Consider the following 17,095-nt stretch of genomic DNA (forward strand, 5'->3'; position numbering starts at 1 on the left):
TAGGGTGATCATTTTCATTTCTATCAAATTATGTGGCATCATTTTGTTACTAATACATCACCCACTTATTATCAGGAAAGACATTCAAGATCATTTTCCCCCCAGTTTAGATCTGATGTGTTTTCAAAGTGTTGCTTTAATTTTTTTGAGCAGTGTATATATATATATATATATATTATACTTATAATATATATCTACTACGACTAATAATAATACTAATAGATAAAAATATGTGTCATTGTCATTGTCTGTCTATCTGTCCATCCACCTATCTACACTATCTATCTAAATGATGAAAGACTGTATCAGGCAGACTGTTAGGACAGACCACGCCCCTCCAGGGATGCAGCCAATCATGAGTCATCTCCGAGGCCCGACGGCATGGGAGGAGGAAAACGGTTTATTGGAGCTCCCAGCAGCTTTTCTCGTCTGTGCTGTGGAGGAGACGCAGGAGAGCACACACACATTGGACACAGACACACACACACATGCACACACGGTCGCTGCATCCTGTGACTTGAAACAAAAGAAACTTTGTGCCAATTGCCAAAAGCAAGGTGAAGAAATGACGAAGGGACTTTGAACACAACACTTTTTTCTGTAAAGACAACAGGGTCGGACTATGCGCGAATTTCCCAATCAGAACAACCGTTTTTGACAACGTTGTGTCCTTTTTGACACACATTTGGAGAGCTGGATTTTGGATGAGACCTTGCTAGTTTACTTTGACAGATTCTTTTGAGTGTGGGGGGAAGAGAGTTGATAAATCTACAGGGATTTTGGAGACAGAAGACATGGCAACATTTATCATCTGCGGGATTATTCTACTCAAGGTAATCAACACTCGTTTAGTTTATTCTGGCTAAAATAACAGAAACACACTACTGCCTTTATGATCGTATACCCTACCTGCTTTGCATTCTCTATTTAGTAATATACAGGAACAGTAACATTACTTTAATGCCATTCACAATATGCTCGTTTACACTAATTCCCTGTCATATAAGTCAAACTGCTAACTTTAGAGCATTGAAGCGCCTCAGCGCTGTATGGCACACTTCCTGCAAACACACACACACACACACACACACACACACACACACACACACACCACTAAGAGCATACTGAGGAGTTTTCATGCTGGAAAAATGTATGCAACTTTTTTTTAGTTGGGAGCTAATGCATTCGTTTGTGGAAAAAAAAACAACACTTTTCCACTCACATGACACTTTTTTCATGCCATCACAGTGGTCCAGTTATTTTACTCATAAAAGTTGCAGACACGTATGATTGAAGATTATTATTATCAATATTATTATGATCAATTCAATATTAGTGTAGGCCCGGAGCCACAGGCGTCCTGCTTCCATCCAAACCCCCCTAGGGCTTGTATTCATGTCTCAACAGTCTCCCCAGTCAAAACACTTCAGTTACATCAAAGTCTGACTACATGTAGATATGATTAAAAGTGCCTTTCAGTGTTGTGATAAAAATGTCAGTCTTATTAGTTTTTCTTACTTAAATGATTACATACTTCTTCTTCTTCTTATTATTATTTTTCAAATTTATGTTTTTTTTAATTAGGATTGGCTTTTCGAGTTCCCTTCAATACATCAACATCTTTCCACGTGTTTCTTATAATTTGTGTACAGTAATGTAATACGCATTCCAGGCCAGTAGTTGGCGATGTCTCTTTGTGAAACAACTTTAGGCATGACCAGCAACTGCTCCCTGAAGTCTTTAAAATACTGTACGCTTCGTCTTCTTTGTGTGAGATGTGAGTGAAGACTTTGGGAATTGATTTTAGCTCCTGGACACAATAGTTGTACAGTAGTTGTACATTTTTGCTAGAAGTGTTATAAGCCCCGCTTTAACGCTATTCGCCATTGTTTTTGGTGGCGTCCTCCTTGCGTAGACCGAGACATTTAACTCGCATGCGCCGCATCTGATGGCCGTCCCTGAATACTTTGGTAGTTAATCCCTTTACGCTGGACATAGTAGCTAATAAACGTACAAATTGCTGGATAAGCGTTATAACGTTAACGATATTCGCCATTGTTGTTCTGGTGGTGACGAATAAATGTGTACTAAAACGGAATATTAAACGCGCATGTGCGTATAGGCCCACGTCATCTACGGAGCACGTCTGTCCATTTCCAAACGTTTGTTCCAAAAACTCTTGTTCTCATTCGTTTTCAATTAAAAACAGCACTTAGACAGCTTTTTCTTACTTTGGGCAAGTCGTTGTGAAAATGTGGACTCACTCTCAGCATTGCTGGGGTCTGGATTTCCGGAGTGAAACAATTATCCTTATTTTCTCCCATATTGTGGCCTATATAAAGTGTAAGGGGGTTAGCTTAGTTACCACAGCGTTTACGTCGAGCAGTTAAAGAGAGTTCCCTGAGGGGGAGTGGATTGGAAATTTCAACCACTGAACGACACTTTGATGAAAGATAATGAGAATCTCTCTCTGTTTGATTTACTATCATAGCCGTGCACAACGAAGCATCCTTTAATTTGCCCCTCATGCTTCTTGTATATACTAATGACAGTACTCTACATTAGGGGGGTGGGATGTGCAGGCTAGGCTACATCACCGGCCTCCCTTCTTCCCTAGCCCAGGCAGGCCGTCTCTGCTGAAAGAGCCTTGTCTTGTCGCCACGGAATGATCGGGTCAGTGTGTCCATGTGGAGGGAGGAAGAGTGCATCCTTTTGTCAGTTTATTTTCATGCAGATTGGATTAACTGTGGACAGGCCGTGCTTTCGGAAAGTCACTTCAAAGGCCACTATAAATGTTTCAGTCACAGAGAAAGCAAGGATGAAGATTGTGTGTGTGTGTGTGTGTGTGTGTGTGTGTGTGAGTGTGAGTGTGTTGACTGAGTGACTTCGGCAGCCGTGTAGTAGAGAGAGCCCCTCATTGAAAGCGCCGCTCCTCCTCGGTGGTCTGTCTATTCCCAGTGGGGAATCCCTTTCAGATTGCAACTTCTTATAGACCCCTAATGGAAAAAAGCAACTGCGGCCCTCATTGGGTCCCTCTGACTCTTGACTTTCTTGCCCAAAGGCAGCAGATAAGCGTCAACGTGCTTGAGTGCATGCACAGCCACTTCAACCCTCTTTGAAATGTGCACTTGTAATAGCAGCTCACTGCTTGATGTTTATCTTTTTTTGATACTTGGACAGTGAGAAAACTCACTTTCTTCTTGTTAAGACACAGTGGAAACTCTTAAGTGGTGGGGGTTGACCTCCAATTTGTTCCTGTTTTGTTCAGTTCGGTTCCGGACCCACTCGTGATTGGTGAAAATTGATGCGCCCATAAAAATGTCTATTTTTGACACAAGGTTTGCTTTCCCCTCCACCATACCCTCCTGCTATTGTTTACTTGCGACACAATCCAGGTCGAAGCTCTAATTATGCCTCACACAGTGATGAAACACATTTTAAAAGTATAAAATGACAAAGTCAGGGCTCGGCAACCTCTCCTATCAAAAGAGACATTTTGCTCCTTCACCCACTAAAGAAAAATAAAAAACATAACAGCTGGAAGGGAGCTACAACAAGGAGGTTGAGGAGCCGCGGGGTGCTGACCCCTGGAATGGGTACACACCACTAATGAATGGTAATGCAAGATGATCCATAAATGGATTCATTAAGCTGTGGCAGCATTAAAAAGTGTTATGAAGTTATATGTAAGTTTCACTTTCGCTAAGCGTACCCTGCCTCTCGTCCAAAGTCAGCTGGGATAGGCTCCAGCATACCCCCGTGACCCTAGTGAGGACAAGCGGCATAGAAAATGGATGGATGGAGTTTTGCGAAACAGCACACAAAATACCGTAGGTCCGTTCAATGACTGCCCAAACAAAGTGTGACGGAAAAACATCGGTGAAGCATAAAGACATAAACATGCATGCTGTATTTACCTATTTTATTCCAAATTATTACTGACTTGGGGTTCACCCCAAGTGTCTGTGGGGAAAAACAGCCTATTTTGGACAAAGAAAAATGATTTTGAGCAAAAATCTGTGAATTAGTTCCAGAGTCCAATTTTTGCCCTCATCAAACTACATCACACTAAACTGCACAGACAAAGTTATAAACAAGGTGAAATGTAAAAGTCAACATTGACGTCAATAAAACATTTAACCTTAACATCGTGTGTGTCTTGCAGGTATCGTTAGCAGGCGACCCTGTTACTTGCTGTTTAACTGTTTTTGGGCTATTTATGACATTTATTTTGATGTTTTATTTTTTTTTACAATTGCATGGCAGGTCGGATCAAACTGTCTTGCAGGCCGTCTATGGCCCTCGGGCTGTTGGCTCCCCACCCTTCGTCGAAAAGATAATGAAATACTGTGGTTTTTTTTAATCTTTAAAAAATGGTGCGGTAACATCACAAAAAGGCTACACACCAGGAAAACCACATTACTTTCACTTACTGTATAATTTAAATATTTATTCCTAATGGCAATCCTACTATAAAAAACAATACATCTTTGAAGGCACAGAAACATGGCTCTGATTTTATTTTCTGTGACGTCACGGAGGACCCATGCCATTAGGGCTTTACTCCAAAAATGCATGATGTGGATGAATGCATGTTTATTTATGCATATCAGTTTTCTAATGGAATCACTCCTCTGTATGAAATGTTAAAACACGGGAAATAAAGAAACAGCACCATTTGCTGGACTCGAGAAACAAAAGTTATGATTCCTTTTGATGGAAAATTCTCATAATAACAAACAAACATGTGCATTGCATTATGTTTTTGCCCAGTTGAGAGTTGAATTGAACTTGAATTAGCCCCTGATGTCTCATAAAAAAGGTTATATGCTCATCCCATGGTTGCAAGTCCTGTTGTTAAGCATTATTCGCCATCCTATTCATAAAGTGGTTAATGGCTCAGTCACCAGTCTGCGGCACAGATGAGTGCTGCCTCTGTGGATGGACGCCATATTTCTTTCTGCGCTGGGCACCGATGCTAGTTCCAGGCCTTTTAGCCAGCGACTGCTCTGGGCTGATTCTGACCTCCAGGCGGGCCCATAAAAAGCTCACTCAGGCGATGTGAAATGTGTCAGAAAACAGAGCCACCATCTTTAAATATTTATCAAAGTTAAGATTTAAGTGACGTTCAATCTGCGAGAGGGCTCTGTTTTCTGTGGTCCAAGCGTAGTCCTGGTCTGGCAAATCCAAACATCTTACTGGTTCCAGCCGGATGTCGCCACCCCCACACTCTAGTACGTCTGATCTGGGTTTTGTGGCTGGCGCTCAGATATCATCAGGCTCCTCTGAAAGGCCTGAACTCAGCCTGGGTGTTGTTTTTGGATGGAGGCAAGCCCCCATTTCTAAACGGTTTCTCCCGTAATATCAGCACGAAGCCTTTTGGGATTACGGCCCAGCGTGTACTTTAAAAGTGAGCTTTTGCTTGGAGGCGCTGCAGGTTGACGCACGTTGTTGCCGTTTTCCTCAGACATCAGAGGCAAAGAGAGACATCAACGGGTTGTTTAGCTGTTACTTTTCCCCTTTAGGTTAGTTGTTAGACATCTGTTTGCTCTCGTCAGCCCCCCCTCGGGGCACAGCGGGCCAATCTGCCTTTAAATGTGTGCATGTTTAAAATGCCTGGAGAAGGGGAGTAGTGACATAGTGAGCCTCATCCACACACCTGCAGGGCTCTTGGGGACTTCAAAGGTCTCTCCCCCAGACAGACACTCGCATGCTGAGCAGCCGTGCTTAACCGACACCCTCGCCCCGGGCTGGAAGTGTCCCCTTGATATGCCCCCCCCGCTCCCATGTCTTTCTCTTGAGAAATCCAGCCATTGTCATTCATTTGCAGTGGGCCGGAGGTGTCAAAGCTCCTTTCCTTCCTCCTCTTCCTTCACCCCCTCTTATTCTTTCCAGCGCTCCAAAGCCATCTGATTAAAGCCAGCCTCTGCTGTCAGGCGCCAAGCTCCGCTGCACAATCTGTTAGGAATGTCTGATCTATCCCTCCTGTCATAACTCACGCTGGGCTCTCCATTACCCACTTGTAGATAAGGGCTCGAAGCACTTTAAGGGGGCCAAAACCGTGGCAGATGGAAAGATTAAAAAGGGAATAAAAGAACCCATTTCCAGTCACCCAATGCAATACCGTGCTTTTTTTTTTTAAAGTGGGATGTGTGCGATTTCCCTCACATGGGCTAAGGACAAACCGCCCATTAAGAATGTGCTTGTGAAGATCCAAATATGCAAAGTAGAATATGACTACTCATAGTATTACAGTATAACGACATCACTTCTGGGTTTGTTGTAATACCAACACCAATATCATTAGTTGTATGTACACGACCATACATGATCATTTACGTAAGATCATGTATGACCGTGAGGTCCAGGCCTAACAATTTCACATCAGCATTAATTGTTTCCCATACAAACCTGCTGTAAGGAAAACAACCTCCTACACAATAAGAGAGTACGTTTTCCCGCTCAGGAGGATGTACGTTGTATAGTAAATTAAAAACATTTACATTTAATAAAATGCATTGTGTGGAAAATACAATATTTTTATGTTCAAATGCAGTCTTTTTCAGATGAGTGGTGCGCCTCCCCAGTGCAGCAGCTTGAGAAAAATAAAGAAAAATAAATATTAAGCATTTACTTTGCTGTCAGACCCACTGGAAAATGTGAATTCCCCGACTTCCATGGAGCCAATTCCTTTTTAAATGGCTGTTAAATGGCTATTATTTTAGTATGGCTATTTAAAAGTGGGTTTATTTATGTATTTTTCCCCATTTTGTTTCCTTCCAGGTTGTCTTTGGGGATGCCTGCGCCAGTGGACAGTTCACCGAATCAGGCCAGTGCTGCAGTTTGTGTCCTGTGGGCTTTGGAGTGTCAGTGGAGTGTGGAAAAGAGGACACCAAATGCACACCGTGCCCACAGGGTGAGCAATTATCTCCTAACGTTACTGCACCAACATAGAATACCTGTCTAATTGTTGTCTTTGTCCGTGCAAGAGGCACATGTCAGACTAATGCCGGCGGTGTCGTCTTTCGTCTCAGGAACTTTTTCCTCTTTGGAAGACCTTGGACACTGCCTCCCTTGCTCGCAGTGCCCGTACGGCGTCCCCACACTGTCATCCTGCTCCGTCACTGAAGACACACAATGCGAATGCGACAGCGGCTTCTTCTACCTCCGATCCTACGGCCTGTGCGCGCCGTGTTCCAAATGCAACCGTGGCGAGGGGGCGGTCCAGCAGTGCGGCCCCATGGGGGACACGCTGTGCCGGGTCTGCGGTCCTGGAACCTTCTCTGAAGAGCACCATAATACCAAACCATGTCAAACATGCACACAGTGCACGGACAGCGAGGTGGAGATCCGGGCCTGCATGCCCAACTCGGACACACTCTGCATGGGTAAGCTAAACACAGAGAATATCTTTTTAAATATTCTGAACTCTCATTTCCATGCTTATGTCATATCGAGCATGGCCTATTTTACATATTGGAGGTCCACATACTGTACATATAGCTCAGCATACAGTACTACTGTATACTTCATGTAATGTGCTTCTTTAGATGGAATGAGACGGAATCAACAGCGCCGCTGCTGGTTGCAGCCAAGTAGTGCACTCCATTTTGGGTCATGAAACATGATTAATTAACAACCCATTCCACGACTTTAACTATATACTTTAACTATAAAGTCAGCTATTATGCCCGTCACTAACTGTGACGCAAGAGAATGCGCTCCAATGAACGGGTACTGAAAAGTTGGCAGCGGAACCACAATACCTGCACTGAGCTGAAACAAGGCAATGTTCACACAAACGCTGTAATGTCCACGGCAGACCACTTGTTGGCGATGTCACCTCCAGCTTCTCCATCTGGGTTTGTTCCAAAATGCGTTTTTTCTGCATGAACATGAGTCAGTACCTGGGTGTTGCACTCTACACGCCCCAAATGGTGAAAAGGTGCAGCGATGGAGCCTAACCACCCCTCAGTCATCGCCACCTTGGCTACGTAGCGGAAGGGGGTTGACTAACTTGAGTGGGGAAGCAGATAAACATTGCAATTGTCATTTCAAGTAAGTGCTACACAGCCTCAGGAACTAAGTACGCATGGATGTGTGTGATTTGGAACAGCCTGTGACTCAATTCATGCACTTGCATTGAAGGTTGAATGATGCTAAGTGTAGTCACTATGCTGGACCTTCTGTTCTCGCTCGAGCTCTGACTTGCAATTCTCTGCCAAAAAACTCGAGGCAGTCTTTTTCTGAGAACCACAGCTGCTGTTGACGAGCTATTTAGTTGACTGCGAAGTAGTAGTGAACAATAGCGACTGAAGCGACATCCGAGTATTGGAGCTTGAACTGAGGAGCAACTCGTAGCGGTGAAAGGTAGTGAACAGAAAGAGAAGAAGAAGCGGATAAATATTGCGATTGCCACCGTAATGGATTTGGCACAGCACCACTGGCGCCCTCGGGAGCTATGTACTGTACATAGTGTACATCATTTACATCATTTACATTTCCGTGTGCCGACGGAAGTATTGGATTGAAGTGTAAACACCCCCTGAGAGATAAAAGAAGCTGAAAATAGTGGGAGGGCCTGTGAGGAAAAACACAGACATGTGGTCAACATCTGAGTCCACACCTCATCTGAACACTCACCCACACTAACTTCCCAAGCAGGAAGTCAGCAGTAGTGGAAAAAGAGCCCACTTAAAGTGCTGGAGGTTAACTGCCCCTCCAGCTCAAAGGGCCAAATTGGCGGTGACCCCAGCAGCTCGTCTCCATGCTTCCAAATGGCAACACTGGCTCTCCAGGAGGAAGGTCATCTGTACACATGTCATGACTCTTTGACCCCTAAGAGGTCATGGTGGTACCTTGTGGTGTTTGATCCTAAAATAGACAACCCACAGGAGGGAGACAGAAGCTTGGGAAAGGGGGCAATGAAAGGTTTGAAAACCTCAGGGGGGATTATTTCTGGTGCTCATGGTGGATGTCTGCATGTGTCAATGCAGTGGTTGCAATTGTCTCCACAGATAAAAAGCTGCACGTTCTCTCTGATGGGTCCCGTGATGCTCCGAGCTGGTCCGGTGTCGAAGATGTGACACAAGGGGGAGGCAGCTCTGCCCCTGGAACGCCAAAGTTGACCCCCCAGGATGGGAATGGCAGCAACAACATCCTGGCCTACGTGTCTGTACCAGCTGCAGTGGTCCTGGGCCTGCTGGTCTATGTTGCGTACAAATGGTACTACTTCATCCGTGATGGAACCATGTCCTTTTATGGATCGACCACTTTTTCCTGACATTGCATCCCTTCTGCTCCTCGCAGCTGGAGATCGTGTAAACAGAAGAAGGCTTTGTCCAAGGCCCGCGCCGCCGAGCTGGGAGCGTCACCAGAAGGAGAGAAGCTACAAAGTGACAGCGGAGTTTTCCTCGACTCGCACAGCCTGCAAGACAATCAGCCCTGCAAAGGTGCGGTATGCCCCCACCGAGCACACAATTATAGCCAGGCGCCACAACCGTTTTCATATACTTTTCACTTTCTTTTGCTAAAAAACACGCAGTATTATGGAAAAGTCAGCCAATACTCACATATACTGGTTTTAAATTTTATAATAGACGCAAAATGCCTGTTCTTTTTATAAATGAAAACATCAACGACAAAGTGTTTCCTAACAATCCTGATTTGGATCAACACCAAACCTTGTAAACCTTCATAAGCATTCATATCCTGCCTGTGCATGGATTTTCTTATTTAGTTCTCGGTTACTCACTGAGAAATGAAAATGCTGCAAAATGATAGCCAATAAAAAATGTTTAAAGTTACCTTACTTCATTTTTTGCTTTTTTCCCCCCACACTAAATATGGAGACACAGTAACTAACCCCTAGTTTATCATGCTTAATTGGTTCCAGCCCCAACCGTGACAAGTCCATTTTCTGCATTCCCCCCCCCTTAGAAATCCTCCTTTATGGCACAGAAAACCTGTTTATGATATTCTAAATGCATTTTTTTAACATTATTAGAGCCCTCTAGGCATGAAATAACACCCCTATAGTCACCACATTTCTATTACTTAACGTAGTAGACATAATCTGAGAAAATAAGACACATTAGACATAAATAACATAGAGTGACATGTTAGCAGCTCCTTCCCTTGTTTTCTTCTGGAGAGCGTACCCCCTGTGGTATCTGTTGTCTCATCGATGTGTTGTAATGCCAGCTTTAAGTGGCTTTACACTCATATTACACAATATAGTAGACATAATAAGCGTGAATAATGATAAAAAAAAATAAAGACGTAAATAAAACTCCTGCTCGTGTGTCACAGTAAATGTGTTCCATAGGGGACCTTAGCGGTAGGCGGACAGATGTGTCGAGGACAGGAAGTGACGTTGGAGATTCAGAATTGAGTTTTAGCTTGTCGTGAGTTATGGCCCCAACAGTAGCTTGCGTATTATTGTTATTATTGTGCCTGTAATAAATGCCTGTTCTGGCGATCACGTCTGGTGCTTGTCTCACCGAACTATTACTGACACCTAGTGGCCAATGTAGGATAGTACATTCACAATTAGAATGCTTACTCTGCCTTGTATTTGTATTTTAGTTCATTTAGCAATGTTTATGCTTGAAAATGCTTCATTTAGGCCAAGAATAAGTACAATTAGATTACATATGCACATTGTTTTGACTAAAAACAGGTCGTATTCAACCACGAAACAGCGATCATTTATTATTATTACAATAGAATTACAATAAATGCATGTTGTCTGGCGCTTGTATGCTTCACTGAACATTACAGTAACATTACTGACACCTAGTGATCGGTGTAGAATACTACATATCACAATTTCAATGCGCCCCCGTTTAAAAGCGCTCACAGGTGGCTCCGTTTTGTCTGTCAAAAAAAAAAAAACAGCAAAAAGAAGCGACAGAAGATCATTTGTAGTTTGAAACATATTTCTGTGCTTTTCGTCTTTTTTACTCACTTTTTGCAAATGCATCATGGCCAGTTATACAAATGAGATTATTTTGAATTAGACATGAATCCATGTTCAATTACTAGTGCATGTGCAATAACGTCTGTGATTTGCAGCAAATACGGTAAGCCAGCTAGTGAGTGACGTCATTGAGTTTGTTTTGGACAGGCACAAAGAGGGACAGCAAGCAGGACACCCGCCTGTACATCAACCTGGCCCCCCACAGACAGGAAGAGGTGGAGCGCCTCCTGCAGGAGGGAGCGGGCCGGGGTTGGCGTCAGCTGGGTCAAGCCCTGGGCTATGATCCCGAACAGCTGGACCTGTTTGGACGCGGCGAGGCTCCCGCTCGCACGCTCCTCTCCAACTGGGCCGTGAAGGAAGGCTCCACTCTGGGACTGCTGTGCTCTGCGCTGGCTCGCATCGAGAGGCCCGACGTGGTGTCGGCTCTCAACTGCCCCACGCAGGGCGTCTCGGTGGTGTGAATAAACCAAGCCGCTCCCACCCCCCCAACCTGCACCACTATGACTACAGAGCACGACAGCTTTCATTTAGTCTTACTGGACACTTATGAGTCTTTTTAATGAACAAAAAATAGCGTTATAGCCACAAGGTGCCTTTTTTTGCTGATGGAGTGCCTTCACATCATCATCATCATCGGCGAGACTCAGTATTACCTGCCTCATTTTTACTAATAATTGGGGGTGTCACAAGATTAAAATGCGACAAGTGGGCATGTTGTGGGCACTAGACCTGCGGCGATAAGAAAATCAACCAATCAATCACACAATAAATGAAAATAAACGCAATCATTTTGCCGGCCTCAATACATCGCCATGTGCATGCGTGTCTGTTTTCCTCGTCTCCTGCCTCCAAACAGGCAGGAGGAGGGTTCACTCTGTGCATTGTTTTCAGCACCTTGTTCCATAGAACAACGGCATGAACGCAGTGAGCCCTTTTGTCAGTCATACAGTCTATCTGTCTAGGTGGGCGGAGGCGGGGCCGCCAGCGTACACACAGAGAGCACAGGAGTGTATCCTTCTCAGGAGCAACGCAAAGCAACGCTCCTCAAAAGCAATGGTCAAATCTGGCATCGCCTCGTCTTGTGAACCGAGTGTCTCGTGACCCCCCTACTCATAACTGACCTGCAATCGTGTTTACATGAGTGCTACTCACTAAAATGTGCCGTATCACTTCACACTCCACATTTTCCATGCTGGGATCATGTCCACATAATATGAATAAGAGTCCGCTAATCATGCCTTTTATCGTTTGTATTTGCAACTTTCTTAAAGAGCAGAGTTTCGGCAGATTTATAGTCAATTTCTCACATAACAATGTGCCAATACTTCATTCATAATATAATTACTGACATTAAAACACTTGAAGTCTCCTTTCTATAGTAACCACGTTGAGACAACGATGCCACAAAGTGTTGGTATTTATTTCAGTGGAGCGTATACTTAACCGAAGCAGTTTAGCGGAGGACTGTTATGTAACATAAACACTATTTTGAAGCTCTTCCTCGCTGTGTACAATGACTGTAAATAAACGTGTGAGGTGGTTTTTATGAACAGCCAAGAAAGGGACTTAGAACACAACACGCCTTCCCTTCTCACTTTTTTTTTTGTATTTATTTGACCGTCACGTTTAAATGTCAGCCTTCCTTTCCTCCAAGGCATCTTATCTGTGTGTGCAACACTGTGATGGCTTCAGATGATCATGCCAGGCCTCTATGGTATTTTGTGTATATTTTTCATATTGGTACTTTGTTCGTTTTTTGCTCATTTAATGAATAAATAATTTGTAATAAAAAAAAAAAATGTGTTTGCTTTTTTTGGTTAAATAAAATGGAATGGTTTCATTGTTTCGGACGTGCTCAACAAGTTCCATGCAGGAACATCACATGGTTGCATTTGCACCATTCCATGTGTCTGAACCATTCACCTAGTGTCAAAACAAAGGATGGTGTAAAAAATGTGTATATATATATATATATATATATATATATATATATATATATATATATATATATATATATATATATATATTTACTGTGGTGTGAAAAAGTGTTTTTCATCAAACAAATGTAAATATTAGTAAATATTAGTCACTGACAACACAACTGAACACAAGATGCAGTTTTTAAATGAAACGTTAAAACATAACTGAGATTAATTGAGATCTATCAGTGTGGAAAAGGTTACAAAGCCGTTTCTAAAGCTTTGGGATTCCAATGGCAAAAACATGGAACAGTGGTGAACCTTCCCAGGAGTGGCCGGCCAACCAAAATGAGCGCAGCGACAACTCATCCAAGAGGTCACAAAAGACCCCACAACAACAGACAAAGAACTGCAGGTCTCACTTGCCTCAGCTAAGGTCAGTGTTCATGACTCCAGCATAAGAAAGACACTGGGCAAAAAGGGCCTGCATGGCAGATTTCAAGACAAAAACCACTGCTGAACAAAAAGAACATTAAGGCAGAAAACTTCTTGATGATCCCCAAGAACTTTGGGAAAATATTCTGTGGTCTGATGAGACCAAAGTTGAACTTTTTGGAAGGTGTGTGTCCCATTACATCTGACGTAAAAGTAACAACACATTTCAGAAAAAGAACATCATACCAACAGTAAAATATGGTGGTGGTAGTGTGATGGTCTGGGACTGTTTTGCTGCTTCCGGATTTGGAAGACTTGCTGTGATAAATGGAACCATGAATTCTGGTGGCTACCAAAAAATCCTGAAGGAGAATGTCCGGCCATCTGTTGGTGACCTCAAGCTGAAACCAACTTGGGTTCTGCAGCAGGACAATGATCCAAAACACACCAGCAAGTCCACCTCTGAAGTGGCCTAGTCCAAGTCCTGACCTGAATCCTATTGAGATGCTGTGGCATGACCTTAAAAAGGCGCTTCATGCTGGAAAACCCTCCAATGTGGCTGAATGACAACAATTCTGCAAAGACGAGTGGGCCAAAATTCCTCCACAGCGCTGTAAGAGACTCATTGCAAGTTATCACAAACACTTGATTGCAGTTGTTGCTGCTAAGGGTGGCCCAACCGGTTATTAGGTTTAGGGGGCAATCACTTTTCACACGGGGCCATGTAGGTTTGGATTTCTTTTCTCCCTTAATAATAAAAAGTTTCAAGAACAGCATTTTGTGTTCAGTTGTGTTGTCATTGACTAATATTTACATTTGTTTGATGATCTGAAACATTTAAGTGTGACAAACATGCAAAAAAATTAAGAAATCAGGAAGGGGGCAAACACTTTTTCACACCACTGTATACAGTACATATCAAGAAGTAGGTGTTAAAATAATGTCACTATAAATAAAAGAAAAAGAAACGAAAATCTAAAAATACAAATAAATAAGATTAAAATACAATGAAAGTGATAAAATAATACACTTTAATGATAGAGTAAGTGGAGACATTAAAATAATAAGACAAGTAAACAATACTGTACTGCTGAACATTTTTTGAACCGAATCGCACAAGCTAGAAGTAATTTGTGGATATAAATTAAGCAATAACTTATGGATGATAATAAATGAAATGTGTTTCTTAATATTGCTGAATTCAGCATAATCTGTGTTATTGTGGAGTTGTTATTGTCAACTGCTGTTGACTTCCTGCTGCGTCAAGTCTTGGTGAGTTGTATCTTGAATATCCTTTAAAAAAGAAATAAATAAAAATCTGAAAAATCTAAATATTGATTTATGTTAATAATCAAACCAATGTTTTAGTAACATACATTTCTTAAATAGTTAATTTATTTATTAAAAATAAATGCGGTTGCAGTTGCATTGCAAAAACACTGCCCTAACAAAGATCATAATTTGAGGTATTATTTTATAACAAAATGTTTATTGTGATAGGTTTGTGGGGGTGTCACTGCACTGCATCATCATGAGAGGTTTCAAATATTTTGGTAACCTTAGTTAAGTAAGAGCTAATACCGTGTTGTGTAATGAATACTAGTGTGAAACAAAACAGAGCAATATCTTTTTAAAGCACTTATTTAATTCAAATAATTCATTTACTAGAACATTTTAGTCCAACATATATTTTTCATATAGTACAAGACTTTCTTCTTTTTAAAAATATTTTGTATCCATTGTAATATAGTTTTCCATCATTATACACTCCTAATAAAATCTTAAGACAAGTTGAAAAATGGCAAAAATTTGCATTTTGCACATTTGGATCTTAATGAGGTTTTAAGTAGAGCTACAATATGCAAAAGCAAGAAGGGGGAGTGAGACAAAAAGCACTTTGAAAAAGTATTAAACTGAAATAGGCTGTTTATCAGCTGATCAAAAGTATAAGACCACAGGCTTTAAAGCCAAAATCTGCTCAAAATGTTCATTTTCTGTCAGGCATTCACACTGTCATGCCCTCCTGATGGCTAAAGCTAAGGAGCTTTCTCTTTTTGAATGTGGTCGGATTGTGGAGCTGCGTTAGCAAGGCCTCTGGCAGCGTGCCATTGCTGCTGAGGTTGGGTGCAGTAAATCACTCATTCTACATTTTTTGAAAGATCCTGAGCATTATGGAACAAAAAAGTCAAGTGGTAGACCCAAAAAAATCACACCTGCGCTGAGCCGGAGGATCCGATTGGCTGTCCATCAAGACATACAATGCATACAATTTGATGTAGTTATTTACAAAAAAATGTTATTGCAACTGAAGGTTTCCTGCAGCCTGCTTCGGCCTGGCCCATGGACTGGTACTGGGCTGCGGCCCGGGGGTTGGGGACCCCTGATATAAAGCACTGCTTATCATTGATAGTTGATTATAAATTGAGCAGTTGTACCTAATAAAGCGTCGGGTAGTAACCCAGAAGCTGATGACTCAGCAGGCCCAGAAAGTCTGAGTGAGGCACAGTTTCGATTTTAGGCGTCAGCATTGCAAGCATTCCTGGTGCCTTTGCTTCAAATGTCACAGTGTTGCTGTCATTTGGATACCTTCTTCTTCTTCGTTGTCTCCTTCTTTTGCTCTTTTCACATTCTTGGATGGCTGAGCTGTCCTGTAGCCTGCAATACTGGGACTCTCTCTGTGCTGTCACTCACTGGATGCTTTATTACGCAGTCAGGGAGTGTGGAGAGAGACATCCCCATTTATTTGGACAGCACATATGACAGGATTTAGTGAGTACACTGCCCGTAAAAACACAAAATCGCTGCATCAGAGGTTAGAAAGAAATTCCAGCCTTTTTCCTCCATTTTCTTTGTCAGTGCTCCATATAAAGAGCACCAAGATGACTTTCCTCCTTCTGAGATAGTCGCAGACAACAACCACAAAGACACATGCAGCTCCATGAAGCTCCTTTCACACTCCTTTCATGCTGCAAATCAGCCACATCAGAAGATCTAAGTCTCGGCATTGCAGAATACCCCTTCCACACAGACGGTTTCCCACCTCTATTTCGGTTCTGATACAACTACCAACAGTGGAAAATTGCCGGGCCCTACCATTTCATCTTGGCGGTGATAGTACAGAATAGTGATCTGGAAAAACACTGGCTTTTTACAAGCAGTTGCCACTTTTCATACAAGAGATCCAGCATTACTGTATAATAATGGGAATCATTATACACAGGACATATTAAATACTTGTTGGACATGACAATACACAAGTAGTAAGTTGTGGGGATCAAATGTACGCTGTTGTTGTTACACATATCATAATGTGATTGCTGGATGCTGTGTCTCTGTGTGAAAGTGCACACAGTTACCTTAACAGCTCATTTACCCGGCTCTTTCACTCAGTCTGTAAAAGCCAACTTTTTGTCCATGTTGTTCTCTTTAAAGGGCACTGGCACAGAACAACGTTGACCTGGCAATTTTCCACCATCTCAGGTAATCAGAATCGTAACGAATGGCTGATCAGACGTTTAACACGCGAAACGTCTGTCGAACAAGGTACCTTATCACTGTGTGAGCGTGCACTCGGTTGCGACAATATGCTGCGATGGTAGGTTCTGTGTAAAAGCCACAGACAAATAAATGCTAGCGCTAATAATTCCATCCCGGCTGTTTGTCGGTGTCTTTTATACGGACCAAGCTCTTATTATTAGGAGTCTTTCTGTGACATGTGAGTGAACTTTCCACTTCTCACGGCAGGGAAAACAGCCATGGG

The 17,095-nt window shown here is 42.5% G+C and overlaps 1 protein-coding gene across 1 annotated transcript; it reads left to right on the forward strand.

The window, feature by feature from the left end:
* The first annotated feature begins 406 nt into the window (after positions 1-406).
* nradd (neurotrophin receptor associated death domain) lies at positions 407-12,753 on the forward strand. Its single transcript, XM_054783176.1, has 6 exons — positions 407-833; positions 6,784-6,916; positions 7,035-7,388; positions 9,018-9,225; positions 9,310-9,452; positions 11,129-12,753. The coding sequence occupies exons 1-6, from the start codon at positions 795-797 to the stop codon at positions 11,440-11,442; spliced, it is 1,191 nt and encodes a 396-aa protein (XP_054639151.1). The 5' UTR covers positions 407-794; the 3' UTR covers positions 11,443-12,753.
* The last annotated feature ends 4,342 nt before the right edge of the window (positions 12,754-17,095 follow it).

This window comes from Dunckerocampus dactyliophorus, chromosome 7 (genome assembly GCF_027744805.1).
Source record: "Dunckerocampus dactyliophorus isolate RoL2022-P2 chromosome 7, RoL_Ddac_1.1, whole genome shotgun sequence".
Lineage (NCBI taxonomy): Eukaryota > Metazoa > Chordata > Actinopteri > Syngnathiformes > Syngnathidae > Dunckerocampus > Dunckerocampus dactyliophorus.

What these genes read in the sequence shown, in the direction of transcription:
- nradd (XM_054783176.1), top strand. Translation starts at nt 795, where the DNA reads ATGGCAACATTTATCATCTGCGGGATTATTCTACTCAAG. An exon ending in GCGGGATTATTCTACTCAAG is followed by an intron (nt 834 to 6,783) that starts GTAATCAACACT and finishes GTTTCCTTCCAG; the next exon opens with GTTGTCTTTGGGGATGCCTG. An exon ending in ATGCACACCGTGCCCACAGG is followed by an intron (nt 6,917 to 7,034) that starts GTGAGCAATTAT and finishes CTTTCGTCTCAG; the next exon opens with GAACTTTTTCCTCTTTGGAA.